General features: G+C 38.5%; 1 protein-coding gene across 18 annotated transcripts in view; it reads left to right on the top strand.

Annotated features, from left to right (window-relative positions):
• Nucleotides 1-4493: 4493 nt before the first annotated feature.
• Nucleotides 4494-16506, top strand: part of DLG1 (discs large MAGUK scaffold protein 1) — a 254142-nt gene continuing 242129 nt past the window's right edge. For 8 of the 18 annotated variants that reach the window (XM_032406846.1, XM_032406845.1, XM_032406841.1 and 5 more), the window contains exons 1-3: nucleotides 5652-6016; nucleotides 6482-6531; nucleotides 7179-7310. In XM_032406846.1, coding sequence (XP_032262737.1) covers nucleotides 6513-6531; nucleotides 7179-7310 — 151 coding nt within the window. In that variant the 5' untranslated portion in view covers nucleotides 5652-6016; nucleotides 6482-6512. Of the gene's footprint in view, nucleotides 4629-5074; nucleotides 5173-5649; nucleotides 6017-6222; nucleotides 6295-6481; nucleotides 6532-7178; nucleotides 7311-16506 lie in introns of those variants that run through there. The other 10 variants (XM_032406835.1, XM_032406836.1, XM_032406830.1 and 7 more) reach the window with 6 other exon arrangements.

The raw sequence follows: 16506 nt of genomic DNA, 5'->3' as shown, positions 1-16506 counted from the left end.
TGTCCAATTAAGAAGAATCTTTTGGCTTCTATTGCTTATCAGAATTCTTTTAGCCAAACCACATCTCAAAAATCGAATACAAACGACTTCCCAAAATTCTAATGGTGCTTCTTCAAATTCCAATTAAGTTTCCAAATTTGTGTTCTTTGCCTATGAAAAGGGATAATCTGGCCAAGGGGCCCTACCCAGAACCTTCTTTGAATAGACACTGGTAATCCTCTTGGCAGGGAGTTGGGTGAGGAGGCTGTCTCATGTAAGGAGATTTGAGTATTAATCCCAAAGATTTCAATATGGGATCCCATGGTTCTGTCAATATCCCAAGTTCTTCAAAAGCATAACGGCAAATTTGGTTAAACTTAGACATGTATCTTTAGAAAAGATTACTAATTCTCAGTCTGTCTCCCAGCCAAGGGAAAGATGGATTATTCCTGAAATGCTGGTGGCATGCTGCTGTCGCTAAAAAGTCCTTTGATAATTGTGTGTTGCTACTGTCTGGGAGCTCTTCTGGAGCTTACTCCACTTGTCTGACAAAGGTGAGGAAGGCATTAGATAGTGTCTGATGGCCCTTCCAGGTTGGATGTCCCATATGTTTGTGGAACCTCTCATTTATACTCAAGGCTACTTGTCAGGGTAAAGGAAGGAGAGAAGGAAGCTAAAGTCATTTAAATAAATGCCTTTTGCATTAAAAAAAAAAAAAAAAAAACCCAGGGCGCCTGAGTGACTCAGTCGTTAAGCATCTGCCTTCGGCTCAGGTCATGATCCCAGGGTCCTGGGATCGAGCCCCACATCGGGCTCCCTGCTCCGTGGGAAGCCTGCTTCTCCCTCTCCCACTCCCCCTGCTTGTGTTCCCACCAGAGAAGGTGTCTCTCTCTGTCAAATAAATAAATAAGAAAAAGAAAAAAGAAAAAACCCAACTCATTTAGTCATAACATGTAACTAGGGTGTGGATATTTATTTCTTTGTGGTCAGAAATAGGTAATATTTCTATTTCCATCAAAATTGTCTCAGCTGTTAAAGGTATTCAAATATATGATAAATAGGTAAAGACCAGCCTATTATGTGTGCTTTATTCTATCAGAATATCTCTCAGCAGTCCCTTTCTTTCTTTCTCTTAGTATCTTTCTCTCTGACTTGCTGACTGTCTTTCATACACACACATGCACACACACACAGTGTGCTTTTTTTTTTTTTTAAGGAAAGGAGTCAGGTAGAGAAAAGGAAAACTGTCTAATGGAAAAAACAATGAACTAATGTTCAGTCCCCGCTCCATTTCCAGCTAACTTGGTGTCCTAGACAGCCTTCTTTCTTTCTTCCTCAGTGTCTTCCTCTGCAAATTGGGAGATCACAGCCAATAAGTTTATCTAATAGGTTGCTGTGAGACTACATTCTGCCTCTGTCCATTCTGTCTTTGAACACTATATGAAGGGCTATACCAGTTTAAAAGTATACCAGTTTTGTCCAATACCCACTTAGGAACACATTACACCATATATAGAAATTTGAGGTAGATTATCCATTAAAAAAGCATGAGTTCAGGGACTAATTGTCATGGAGATGAGTGACTGTCCACATTTTAAAGGGAATTGATTTCAACTTGTACCTTTTATTCTGATAAGAATTATCTATACAGTAGGAGATCAGTCACGGTACCACTTAAACTGAATAGAATGGATTCTTGATGAAGATAAAATGGTACAATACCACAGCAGAGACTGAAGTTTCAAATGCTTAGAACTGTGGTCTCAGAGGTCACTTAGCCCAACTTTCTGTCCTGGGTATGAACCTCCCTCTGACAAGGAAGCTTTGCTGGATTCTTTTGGTCTCTGCTTGATAGGTAACTCTCACCATCTTGGGGCAGCTCTTAGGAATTTTGGACATTTCTGACAAATCATGTTAAAGAAGAACTTCCTGTGTCCCTGTAACTTTAGTCCTGCCCCCCAGATACACAGAATAAGCCTCTTTGAAGATTGAAGTCAAGCTCTCCAGATCCCTCTCTTTTCTCAAAGAAATGACTCTAGAGTCTACAATTGTTCCTCTTGGGTTAAAGCTTCATATCCCTGACTGTTCTGGTTACTTTCTTCTTTCCAGATGCTAGTTTAGGTAGACTCTTCTTAAAGTTTGCTGCCAGGAAATGCCCCCTGAGCAATTTGTGGAGATCTGACCAGCATGATTACTCTCACATCCTCAGCACTGTTCTTCTTTTTGCAGCCTAAGCTGGCATAAGCATTTTTGACAGCACCAAATTCTTTCCTTTCAGTGACTGCCCTGGCACAGGTGGTATGCTGCCACTGTGCCAGAGTGAGAGAAAATGATGCAGTAGGATCCGGCAGGACCTCAACACCTTTACAGAGGATAGGCTGGGGACCTGAACAGGGAAAAGGAAAAGCCAGAGATGTGAAGCTTATGGGTGGCTTGGGTAGAAGGGTAGTAGGGGAGGGAAAGTTTAGAACTGAGAGACAATATTCTTAGAGATCAACTCTCTGACAACTCAATAGAAGAATGCGAGCTTCGAGCTTTTCCCTGTGGTCCTCTGACTCCAAAAGTCTTTTAAGTTATTTGAAAGAAAAGTTAACATGGGGCTGGAAAGTTTATATATTTTTTAAAAAATTTAATGAGGCGTTTGGAAAAGTAATCAGATGTTATACTGGATCCTATTCAATGGCAGCTGCTACCTGCATAAAGTAAGGAAGACTTCAAGGAAATAAAAGTTGTTTGGAGAAATCCAGATGTTATGGCTTTGTATGTTGTGATGTGGCAGGCAGCCTCCAAGATGGCATCTAATGATTCTTAGGTCCTGGTACTCATACTCTTGAGACTGACTTAAGTAACCAATAAGATACTGTGGAAATGATGGAGTGTTACTTCTGAAATTAGGTCGTGAAAGATGTGGCTGCTCTCTTGCCCTCTTGGATCACCTGCTCTGGAGGAAGTCAGCAACCACGTCATGAAGACACTCAAGCAGCCCTATAGAAAGATCTTCATGGTGAATAAAGGAGGCCTCCTGCCAACAGTCAGCATTGACTTACTAGCCGTATGAGTGAGCCATTTTGGAAGAGCCTCCCTTAATCCCCACTAAACCTTTAGATGACTAGCTCTGGTAGACATCTTGACTGTAATCTCTTGAGACACTAAGCCAGAACCATCCAGCTAAGGTCCCCCTGAATTCCTTATCTGCAGAAACTGTGAGATAATGTTTATTGCTGTTTAAGTTACTAAGCTACTAAGTTTTAAGCTCCTAAGCTACTAAGCTTGAGGAATTTATTATGCAGTTATAGATAACTAATACAGGTGAATAGAAAGGAGGAATAAGGAATAAAGACCTCTCATTCTAGGCCTGGACTTGTCCTGGCCCCCAAGGATGGAAGAAGTGCTCATTTCTGCTTTTGGACACTGCTGACAACCAACAGAGCTAGAGGATGACAAGAAGGAAGGGCTTCGTGCCCTCTTGTCATCCTCTTCCTCCTCTCCCTCCTCTTTGTCTTTAATGGAAGACTAGGATGACATTGAGAACTCACACAAATTTTGCTTTTGACTTTACAGTGGCCCTTGGGAAAAGCTTTACTGGCCTTTATCCATTTGTTACAGGCTGTGGTTCCTTGAGAGCAGGGTTTGGATCTTAACTATTTCTATCCTCATTGCCTAGCAAGTGAACGTATATGAATAATGAATGATATTAAGGGTGAGGGCAAAATCCCTCCTTCCTCCTGAATTCTGAAGGGATTCCATTCTTAGAATGCTTCCTTAACTGGAACTATTCCATTCACAATTCATCAATGAAGTCTTGACAATAACAGCATGCATACCATCAGTTATTTTCAAGATTACAAACTCCCTAGTTCACTATTTTAAAAATCTCTCCATTTACGCTCCTTGCATTTAGGAGCTTCCTTTCACTTTTTCATCCCATTTCTTCCACGGAATGTTGCTTTAAACTGTTGCTCGAGCTCCCAAGATGCTTGGCCTAGGAGAGCACAGACATCTGCTGCTAATATACCAACATACCACTGTCAGGTTGTCCAAAATCACAGTGCAAACAGCCCTGATTAGAGATAGGAGAACTAATTCTGGGCTGCTGTCACTGATTAGCCTATATGTCCTTGGGCAAGTTGCTTCCCCTCTCTGAACCTCAGTTTCTTTATCTTAAACTGAGAGATTGGGTTAAATGAGCTCTAAAGTCATTGGATTCGCTCAAGTTAGAATTCCAAGGTGCAATCCTAAAGTGCAACCCGTGGTCAGCACGCCTCTGAGTAACTGTTACTGTTACAGTACAAGGTTTCAGGGACTTCCCTTTATTAGCCCCAGCATATGGCCTCGGCGAAAGGCTGTCAGGTTTACCAGAAGAGTCTTCCGGTTTTGAAAGACGATCTTCGCGTTTCCAGTTTTGTTACTAACTCTGAGTGACCTTGGGCAAATTCTCTCTGGACTTCAGAGGAGGGAGGTCCCTGTTATGCAGACGAGGCTCAAAGATCTGAACAGTGACTTGGACAGCTTGTCGCAATTTCTCCTTCTACAACCCGGGTGGCTCAGACCCAGAGCCGGGTTCTGGCCGACCCAAAGTCCCTCTCTGACGTGCAGTCTAAACTTAAACCAGCCGCGAGTGCGCTGGCTTTCGGAGGAGGTAGCTACAGGTAAGTTCTTAAAGGGGCCGCCAGAGCTTGGCTAATACCTGAGACTGATGACTGGGCGGGGGGCACAGGCAAGGGGGTGTGAATGAATGAGCGAGTGAAAGAAGGAACAAATATTCTCTTTCCACTCTTAAATACATTCACACTTAGAATTAATCACTTAGACTTAAAAACCCTCTAGTAAACCCCTCAAACTCTTAATCTATCTCCCTATTTTACGTGCCTTTTTTTATTCAACCCCCCTCCTCCCAAAAGACTTTTGCTGAAGGGCGAATAAAAAAAAAAAATCAGTACAAAGTGGAAGACGGTGCAGAGATTGCACCCTCCAGCCCCCGCCCAAACTCCTCCCCCTTCCCCCCTTCCAGGCCCCGCCCGCCCCCGCCCCTAATGTGGGTGTTGCAGTCTACTCCTTCCCAAGACCGATTTTCCCGGTTGGGGATCTACCCCCGGGGGCGCCAGGCACTCTCTCCTGCCTAGGACTTGAAAACAGCACGTGTTTAGTGAGGTTAAAGGGTGTCTCGGAACGTGTGTCTTGGATCTGGTGTAGGTGAGGTCACGTCTCTCTTCAGACACCCAGACCCTTCCGGGCCTGGCGCGCTACTCGCTCTGTACCGCGGGACACACCGGTGGGCTAGGGCGAGGTAAAGGCGGACTCTTCCAGGGCCACCACGGACCACCTGTAGAGTCTGTGTGTCAACTCCTTTGTCCTGAGAGCCACTTCGGTGGCCGCCCCTTTAAGAGAGGAGACTCACTTGGGATGTTCCCCGGGTCCCCTTTCCCGTTCCCCAGCCCCCTCCCGGCCCTCCTCCCCCTTCCAACCCAAAGGTAGCAGCGCTGAGAGCCCGGGGCTCGGCGCCAGCCGCCTCCTCACTTCCCATTGGCTGAGAGCGCCGGGAAAGCGGTCACGTGGGGGCGCGGCAGTCCAGCTCCGGGGCCGCCATCTTGGCGGAAAGTTTTGGGGGGAGAGCGGTTGGGGGCGCGGAAGGAGGCGAGGTTCCGGGGGTGGGGCGGCTGGAGGGGAGAGGGCGAACGGGTAGTGGGCCGCGGCGAGTGAGGCGGCCCGGGCAGAGGAGGCGGAGGAGGAAGCGGCGGCGGGGGTGCGGCCGCCAAGGGGAACTCCTCCCCCGTTCCTTCACCCCCCTCAGTTCAGCTCCCCGAGCCCCGGGCGGGGCGGGGGGACGTGGAGCGGGGCAGGGCGGGGAAGCCGCCCCTACTGGGCCGGAGCGCACCCCAGCTCCGAGCGCACGCCGCTTGCAAGAACTTTGTGGTGGCGCCGCAGGTGTGGGGGCCCGCGGAGGTGTGCATGTGGGGCGTGAGGGCGTCGCGGAGAGCGGCCGCAGCCCTGTCCGGCCCCCGCTGGAGTAGCCCGGAGGCAGCGAGCAAGGAGAAAGGCAAGCGAGAGGAGGGGGCCCGAGTGGGGTGGGGTGACCAGCCTAGCTGGTCCTGTCTCAGCGTTGTACGGTCGCTACTAGCTTAGGGGCCAAGGGTCGGAGCGCCTCTGCACCGCCCCCCCCCCCCCGTAGCAGGTGGGGAATATGCATACTTACGCCGGGAGAGGGGTGGCCCCACGTCTAGGCATTTAGTACCCTTTGGAGAGGCAGCAGCTTTCGAGGAGATTTTGGAAGCAGGCTTCTGTCTGCTCTTAATTTGTAGGGGTACTCACCCTTAGGTAAAAGCTTTCTAGATTGACTAACACTGCTGGGGTTTGAGGCTCGCTCTTTCACTTAGGAAAACTTCGCCAGGTGGTGGCCTTTTCAAATAGGGCTGGGAGTTTTTCGATTTGAGATTCAGGGGGAAATACTAGTTTAACCACAATTCTGTTCTTTGCTTTAGTTGTTTCTTTTCTGTTTTTAAAGGTGTGTGCCCTCTTCCTGATACTGGAGAAAAATGCCAGTCCGGAAGCAAGGTGAGAATTTATTTCGGAACTCTCCTGTGTGTGTGTGTATCTGTTCTGTGATTGCTGTGTTTTAAAAATGTTTAACTCTGATGAGACAACATCGTTTTAGCCTTACTACTTAGGGAATCTAAGTCTCATACCCTTCAGAAGAGGGAAACATCTAAATGTTTTTCAAACTTTCTTTTTTGACATCTCTCTAGTGACTGGAGAGGCAGTTAATTTCACTCTGAAATGTCTTTTTAAAAACTTTGAATTGGTGTTTTAATATTTTACTTTGTGATTCTTACTAAACACTCTTTTGTGAGCAATTGTAGGATCCAGGCTAAGAGCTAGTATTTTGAAACATTTAAGATTTGTATTATAATGACAAATTGTAGATAATCTGCTTTTGCATATCAGATCAGTTGAAGCTATGTTAACTAATATCTTGATCAGTCTTTTATTGTGGTAGGCTACTAGTACACATTTATTAGCAACTGCTTATCATCCTTTTTCTGTGACATTTAAAAATTTTTTTGATTATTCTAGGGAATACATATGTTTGTGAATGTGGTAGCATTGATTGAGAGGATTTGGGGAAGTGTTTAGATGTCTTGCAGAATTATTTGCTGCATAAGTAGTGTGTAATTTTAATCAGACTCTTCTTTTCTTCTCAGACACCCAGAGAGCATTGCACCTTTTGGAAGAATATCGTTCAAAACTAAGCCAAACTGAAGACAGACAGCTCAGAAGTTCCATAGAACGGGTTATTAACATATTTCAGAGCAACCTCTTTCAGGCTTTAATAGGTGGGAATTAAAACTTTATTCGTGACCATTATGTGTTAGCTAGGCTTAATGCTTTTCTGAATTCATTTATTTTAAACTTAACAGAGTGATGTATTTGGTTCTCTATAAGGCGTTCAGTAACTTGAACATCAAACTTGTATGTTTGATAGTTAGGCCAATATCCTTTCCAAAAATATCTAATAACCAAAAATATCTAATAACCAAATATCTAATAACCAAAAAAACTTTCAGTATGATTATTTCAGTGGTCTTTGGTGACAGTGTTTTATATCCTCAGCATTAACTATTAAAAGATGGAGAAGTTGCAGAAATGTTTCAGGATCCAAAAAATAAAGACTGAATAACTAACTTTTAGCTTGTTTCTATATTTGACTTCTATTTCTCTGAAGTCCCTGAAAATGTTTGAAGAGTTCTGTTATGTTTAAGGACATACATCTCCTTAATATAGACTTCTGTTTAAACTTAGCATTCATGGAGTCAGAATTTTAGACCTGGAAAATTATCTTAGAGATGATTTTGTCAATTTGTCTAATACTATTTTGTAGCCAAGAAAATTGAAACAATATTATTCATAACTAACTTAAATTTAAGGTGGTGCATTGTTTTAAAGTAGAACTGGGCAAACAGTCAAAAGTCCTAAATTCTATTCCTTACACTGCCATTAATTGAATGGTATATAAGTCATTTGACCTTTTCTAGGTCCCTATATTTTCTGTAGAATGTGAATGCAGTAGAACAATGGCTTTTAGCCCTTCCTCCACCCTGATTTTAAAGTAGCTAGATTCTTTTTTAAAACAAAATCTCATATTTTGTACACAGTTCCCAATTTATGAAACAAGATGGTTTCTGGCCTCTCCTATAGGTACCTAGAAAAGTGGTCTACACCACAGAACTAGAAAATTTGTCCCTTCCAATTCTAAGAATGAAATTTTTTTTATTAATCACTGACTATATAAATAGGACATGTACTTCATTGCATTACATTTATTTCCTTAGTAACTTCCAAGTCAATATGTACCTAACATCTGTTTATTAATAGAGTAACTTTTGATGTGTTTGTGGACTACCTTCAAATTAGTGTACTTTGTCAAAAAACTTAATGCTAAATTGATAGTCTCTACTAAATTTGTTTTAAAATTAAGATTTTAAGGAAGACCCCTCAGTACACTTGAATAATTTTTAAATCTAATATTATTATAGACTTTTAAAAACCTACACAAGAATAGAGAACAATATAATTAATATAATTAACTGTAACCCATCTTCAAAAATTATCAACATTCTGTCTTTTTTGTTTAAACTGATGGACATTTTTTACATTTGAATTTCTAAGCTCTGATGTTTAAGGTACAAATGGATGATCAAATTGGATTCCTCTGAAAAAACAGCCAAAAAGAAAGGGAAACATTTTTAGTTATTTGGTTTTCTAAATCAACATTAAACCTAGGAATGTTTTATTTAGTAGAGTCACTGTTTAGAAAAAAAATAGTATGACTTGTATGTCCTCGTTTACCTATAGACATAGATGGGTGTAGTCCTTCTCTGTGTGAAGTCTGCGACTTAAGAAAATTAAATGGTCGGTAAAGTAAACAGATTCTACACTTCTTAGATTTCTCTGTAGATTGGAGGTAGATTTGGAGGGTATGTGTGGAGGGATTTTTAAAATATATTCCGCCTTGCCTGTTTTGAATGTTTATCTGTTCTTACACATAATTGAATTTTAAGAGAATTAGTCTTCTCATAAGTTTGTATTTGTCAGTCGTCTTAGTCCTGTATAATTTCATTGGTTGTGAATGAATTTACCTTGATATTTAGATTTACATACATTTTAATGTTTTATAGGATGTGATATCAAATTTTGGTGTAAGAAAAATAATAGATTTTAGGAATTTTGAAATGGGTAAATTTAGTAGAGATTTTTATGTGTTTCCATACTGTAATTGAATTGTTTACTAAATTAATAAATGCATTCTTTTGTATTTACTGAAATTGGGTTAATTTATTAAACTTTATTACTTTTGTCAGTTTGTGAAAATTTTTAGGTAAGATTTTCTTTTTGCTTTGCACCTGTATCATTGTTCTTGAAACAGCATATTAGTGTACTTTAAACCTGTACATCGCCCTAAGCTAAACTAGTGTCAATATTGTGTTCATAGTATGTGCTGAAAAATCCTGGATTAACTGTTTTTTCCTTTAGTAGGTGGCACTCTGTTTTCTGAGCTGGTTACCTGTGGACCATTGGATTTAAGGAGACATGGGTCTTGACCACCTGAGTTGTTTGAAAGTCATTTGGTGCTTAGGTTCTTCACTGCATGAGTTTGGAAATCATTTCCTTAGCTGTAGTGAATTATGTAGTTACTTCTTTGGATTTGCTGTCTGCATAATTATTTATTGATTCTTTGAGCTTGTAGTTTGTATTGACTGTTTTCACACATTTAAAAGAAGTTTGTGTGGGGCTCTGGGATTTTGGTGTTATAGAAATGTTGATTTATTTTCTCCTTCCCTCTGTAGTTGAAATATGTTAATTAGATCATGTTTCTGGTACCTGGGGCTTGTTCAGAGGAATAGGCATGTACATATTGCATTACATCTGTTCTGAGATAACAATTTTTAAATATTTTAATCTCTCTGAATTTGGGGTACATTTTATGACTGATGTATGTTGGAAGTGATTTTACATTCTTAGTGGCACATGAAATAATGGTGCATCTTAGAATCAATATCGTCGATTCAGTGAAACATGGCAGTCATTGTCCTAGCTATGTTGTTTGCTAGTAACGTTGAAGGATGCCTTGAAGATTTAAAAATTATTGAAAGTAGAACAGTTTTTATTAATTTTGAGTTTCAGCTGGTAAGTTGTTTCTTTAGAACTGAATATTTAAAGTTATATCTAAAAAAAAATCCATGAGCTATATAGACTTCTTTAAAATTTATTCCCCAAGTATCTGGTGATCATTTTTCTATAAATGGAAAATAAAGTCTGCCTAATTTTAATCCATGATTTAGATGAGAACAATTTGAAAACTTAATATATTTGATTTTATATTCTCATTTCCTGTACTTATATTTGAAAATTTGTCAGTAAAGTAGACTGGATATGGTTTGATTACAAGTCAGAGCCCAGGTGTTCAGGTCCATATTGGTTTGAGGTCATTTATGATTCTTAGGTTTGTCTGGAATCTGAGACAACCTTAGTAGTCTTCAAAGATTTCATACTAGTCTAGATCCCTGGAGTTACTTATGGGGTCAGAGAATTCGTCTGCTTTTCTTGCGCACAGGAGAAAAACCTGGGCTCAAGATCAGGCTGTCTTTAGAGACTTGAGTAAGTTAAATCACGAGATTTGTATAGTTTGTCTGCAATAAATAGCAAGCTTACTTTAATGCGGTTTTTTAGTTCTGAAATTTTTCAAAATGAAGATGGATTATGTAATAACACTATCCACTTTTGAGATTTTTGGCTCCATTCATTTGTTGCTACTCTATTAACTAAATTTCACTAGGCCTTGTGAACATGGTAAAGGACATTTAAATTTGTAGATACTGGGTTTCAGAAGTATGACTCCTTTTTTTTTAATTGTAAAAAGAAAATGACATTTATCATCTTAACCACTTGTAAATGTAGTTTGATAGTGTTAAGTATATTCACATTGTTGTAAAAACAGTTCAGAACTTATTCCTCTTGCAAAACCAAAACTCTACCCAGTAAACAATACTCCCGGGAGCTTTTCCTCCTGCCCCCAACACCTGGTAACTACCATTGTACTTTCTGTCTCTATGATTTTGACTGCTGTAAATAGCTCATATAAGGGGAATCATACAGTACTTGTCTTTTTGTGACATTTCACTTAATGTTCTTAAAGTGCCTCCATGTTGTAGCATGTGACAGAATTTCCTGTTTAAGACTGAATTTATTTTACTGTATGTATATACCACATTTTGTTTATGCATTCATCCATTGATGGACATTTGGGGTATTTTCACTTTTTTTTTTTTTTTTAAAGATTTTATTTATTTATTTGACAGAGAGACAGCGAAAGAGGGAACACAAGCAGGGTGAGTGGGAAAGGGAGAAACAGGCTTCCTGCTGAGCAGGGAGCCCGATGCGGGGCTCGATCCCAGGACCCTGGGATCACGACCTGAGCCGAAGGCAGACGCTTAAAGACTGAGCCACCCAGGCGCCCCATATTTTCACCTCTTGGCTATTGTGAATAGTGCTGCTTTGAACATGGGTGTGCAGATACCTCTTTGAAACACTTCTTTCAATTTTTGGGATACCCAAAAGCGAGATTGCAGGATCATATTGGGGGGTGTGTGTGTGTGTGTGTGTACACACACACATTTTTTTTTTTTTTTTAAAGATTTTATTTATTTGACAGATTGCTTCTCGGCCTTTTGGCTAAGATCAAGTATATTTATTTGACAGAGAGAGACACAGCGAGAGGGAACACAAGCAAGGGGAGTGGGAGAGGGAGAAGCAGGCTTCCCGCTGAGCAGAGAGCCTGACGTGGGGCTGAATCCCAGAACCCTGGGATCATGACCCGAGCCGAAGGCACCCAGGCACCCCTATATTTTTAATTTTTTGAGGAACTGCTATACTGCCTCCCATAGCAGTTGCATCATTTTATAGTCCCACCAACAGTGCACAAAGGTCCCAGTTTCTCCATACTTTTGCCAACACTTGTTATTTTAAGTTTTTTTAATAATAGCCATCCTAATGGATGTGAGATTTTGACTTTTTCAAGTGTATGTAAAAAGTGTATTTAAAAAGCACTTTTTGTGTGTAATACAAGTGTCTCATTTAGTCATCATAGTCCTATGAAGTGTATATTCACCTATACCATTTTATAGATTAGAAAACTGAGGCACTGAGAGATTACATGTGCCTTGTGCAAGGACCCTCAGATACTAAATTGTGGAGCCAGAAATTGAACTCAACTAATCTGAATCCAGAGCTTCTCCTCATGTTTAGTTATTAGGATTTATGTTCTTTATCATAAGTTGAATATTTTAATGTGGTAAAGAACACTAACAAGTGTGTTTAACATAGATGTTGATCTGTAGGGTCAATAGCATTTTTTTTTAAATTTTTACTTTGAAGGAGAATATTTATGATGGAATGATGCTTGTAATTATGGAATTTACACATTTTGAAAAGTATTTATTTAGTAATCAAGGTTTGCAAACTTCTAGCTGTAATAGTAAAATGTCAAAATTTCTTAGATTTTTGTTGTTGTTGTTGTTATTTATTGGTTCCAGTCATATTTTAGTTTGTTGCTAACTTCGTGTGTGTGACTTTGCAGGCTAGGTTTTAGAAAGGAAAACGTTTATGACAGTATATGGATCATTCTATTGGCTAAAAGTTTATAGAATTGGAGGAAAATTTTATTAACTTTTCAGTTAGTGGTTTTGATTGAACCTGGATTGTTACTTATTTCCTAATAGTTTTGCTTACTACTGCTCTGCTCTGAAGTAGTGCTTTATGTTGAATCTGGTTGAATTCTCTTTGGAACCTTGTAATCAACAGAGTGGTAAAAGCATCTGTAAATAATTCTTCTAGTTTATTTCATCTGTGTGAGGTCAAATTTTTCCTACTAAATTTTTTCTTTTCTAATTATTTTTTTCAGTACACTGTCCAGTCTAAGACCAGGTATTTCATTTATTTGTCATGTCTCTGTGGTCTGGGCACATTTCCACAGCCCTTGTTGGTCTTTTATAACATTGACATTTTTGAAGAATACAGTTCCCCACTGCTATTTTTTTTATATAATGTTTCTAATTTTAGGTTTGTCTGATGTTTGTTTGTGATTAGATTCAGGTTATGTATCTCTAGGGTTCTGTACATTCAGAAGTACAAGATGTCTTCTGCTCTTGATCGGCATTGTTAATTTTGATCACCCAGTTAAGGTGCTTGATTTCTCTATAGTTAGTACTTTTTTCTTGCATCTTGTAAGCAGTATGTGGGGGAGACACTTTAATACCTTGCGCATGCCCTGCTCTTTAGCAAAATTTCCCCCTAGCCTTAGCATCCATTGATGACCAGTTTTTACTGTGTTGAAAATGACAATTGAAAAATGACAGTTTTGTAAAAAATAGCAGTCTTTTATGTTCTCCAATTAATACCTGGCATTTTACTGTAAGAGCTCTCCTTCCCCATTTATCTATGTATATGTCTGTATCGTTTTTCTTTTAATCGTTGATAATTTATTGCTAACTTTAATGATTTCGGTGCTCAGATTGTTTCAGATTCATTTGGTCAGAACTCTCTCCAGCTTGCTCTTCTGTCCTTATGACATGCCTTATCACTTTGAGTACTTTCTCACTTTTTGGCATAACAAGATATTCAGGTTTATCTTGTACATATCTTGCCCCAGCCTTGGAATCAGCCATCTCTCTGAGAAGGTCTGGTTTCTGTTGATACCTTGTTTTAAGAAGTATGTGTGTGAAAATACCCTATGACTGTTAGTCAAATAGTATTTCAAATGTGGAAATAACGTATTTTTGGACATTGGCTTGACATTTTTCTTGTTTCTAGGGTGCAAAACACACATTGTAATACATACTTTAAAATTTTATATGATACTCTTTTTGGGGATCAAAATGGCTTTTTAAATGTACATAAGTTTAGAAGAAAGCAGAGTATCTATTTTTGAGTAGACTTGACTATTGTATATTTTAGTTTATGAAAACATTGTACTTGCTTTTAGTCAATTAACTGATAAAATTTTTTCCCTCTGAAATGGCTGGGTTATATTTCAGTGTTTTTCAGCTTTCCAGTTGCCTTCTTTCTAACTCCAAAACAGAATTTATTATAAAAAATAATGCATGTTCCATGTAAAGAATTTAAGATCAGTTAAATGTACTTTATATAAAATAATTATAATCAAGAAAATTCTCACACCAAAGGTAACCTACTTCTTCCATAGGATGAATCTATCCTTCTAGAATGTTATTATTTATGTATTTATACACACTTTCCTTTTGTAAAACAAACCCCCTACACAAGTGAAACATAATAGAATTGTTTCCTACATAGGAATTGATACTTAAAATCAGTGTGTAAAGTGAAAAATCGTATCAGATTAAAATTACCCTTGAAGATCCTTCTAGAATTTAACACTGTCTTTCATTAACTACAATATAGTTGTTTTTTCTCTAGTGGAAAGAAATCATTGTTTCTTCAGTTGGGCAACGGACATAGTAGTTGGCTTGTGTTTATGTGATCTCTTGTACTAAAAGCACATAATTCTAGAATCAGACTCAGTGCAGTGAGGTCTATAGAAATGCTCCCATTATTAGAGGCACATGAAAGTGGAGACTACCTGAGGGAACAGTTTTCTCCCTTCTCATTTTTTATTTGTGATGTTGATTTATTGGGTGGACTGATAGGTAGAATTGCCTTTTTTGGTGAAGGGAGGTGCTGAAGTTAAATTTTCCTAAGTGTATATAGTGTGCATATCATATTAACTATTTTTATCTCAAAATTTATCATTGGATATCTTTCCATATCAGTAGATTTGTACCATCTTAAATGACTGTATTTACATTTTACAGATGTGTAGTTTTATTAATGATTTCCTAGGAGCACTTAGGTATATAATTTTTCTGAATTTTAAAAAACATTGCATTTGTATATGCCTCTTTGTTCTACATTGTTTATTCTATCCTTTGGATAGATTCCTAGAAATGATTTGCTTGGTAAAAGGGGATTTGCATTTTAAAAGGTTTTTGATGTAATTTTTTAAATTACCCTCAGGTTATATTCAATTTAATTTTTTAGGCAGTATGTGGAATAATGACTAATTCATTACACCTTAAACAATATAGGTATCGTCCTTTTTAATATTTTCTATTCTGATGTGTGGAATGTACTTTTAGACATTTTGATGTTTTCTTGTATATTTATTTGATTAAACAACCAACGATACAAGAATTTTCAACTATATAAGAATTTTCTTATGTCATTTAAATTTCTTTTGTGAATTATTTGTTCATGTCATTTGCCCCTCCCACCACTTTTTTTCCGCCTTTTTTTTTAGAAGTATAAAATTGTTCTGTTAAGGTCTTTTCTTAATATTTTCCCATGAAATAAGGTGGTTTTCTCATAGATTAGAGATGTTGTCTATACTGTGTTAAATTATTACAGATTCTTGACTATTTAGACTTCCTACTCTGGTCCTTATTTCTTTAGTTTAAGAAATGTTTGTGAGTTTTACTGTTTAGGATGATAAAAGTGGTAACTAAAAGCTAGAAAACTTTCCTCAACCTCCTTCGAGGGTATTTCTGGAATTCTGTACTTCCTTTATTCCTAGTGTTTGCAAACTTTGAATTCTGCAAGAAAATAACAAAGATAAATAAAATGAAAATGGTTTACTTAAAATTTTATTTAAATTTGGAGAGGTCTGAAATATGTGATCTTGAGATTTCCCTGAAATACATATTTTTTGGTAGTAGGAACGAGTCTTCTCTGTTCCATTGGACTAATTGTGTGTCCAAGTTTAATTTAGAATTTTCAATTCTATAGAAAATTTCTCTTGTTCCATTGTTTCTATATTTCTGATTTTATATATTGTAAGTATTGTAGGTTTTATAATTTAGATCTTTGTTCAGGAATTGTACTTGTGGGAACCCAGTTTAGTTCAAAACAGAGAAAGCACTTGCCAAACTATAAATGGTAAATAGGAATAGACTGTGTTAAGACTGATCCAGTAGGCTCAACAAAATTAATGTTTCCAATTGTGAATCAACTAAAGGGTAGTTTTCTCTAATACGTGTTTTAGTATTCTTGCATTTTCTCGTATTCTTGCTTTAGTGTATCATTATTTTAAAAAGGAAATAAGTTTTTTCAGGGTAGTAAATAAAAATGTAATCAGTCATTTTAATTATATGTGGTGTATATCTGGGTGAGCTATATGGATTTTCAGATGAGTATGGAATTATTCTTGTCTTAAGTGGCAGTCATTTTGACTACTTCTGTATTATCCCACTTTCTGTACATTTTCATATTAAAGATTTAAGATTAGAGTTGACTCAAGTGAAATGTTTACATAGGTTTATTGAAGGACTCTGTCATTTTTTTAAAGATTTGTCAGAGAGAGAGAGAGAGATGGCACAAGCAGGGGGAGGGGCAGGCAGAGGGAGAAGCAGGCTCCCTGCTGAGCAAGGAGCCCAGTGTGGTTCTCCATCCCAGTATCCTGGG

The sequence above is a fragment of the Phoca vitulina genome, unplaced genomic scaffold (assembly GCF_004348235.1).
Source record: "Phoca vitulina isolate PV1807 unplaced genomic scaffold, GSC_HSeal_1.0 scaffold8, whole genome shotgun sequence".
NCBI classification, from domain to species: Eukaryota; Metazoa; Chordata; class Mammalia; order Carnivora; family Phocidae; genus Phoca; species Phoca vitulina.
Note: the sequence above shows the minus strand (reverse complement) of the source record. Positions and strands in the feature narration are given on the sequence as shown.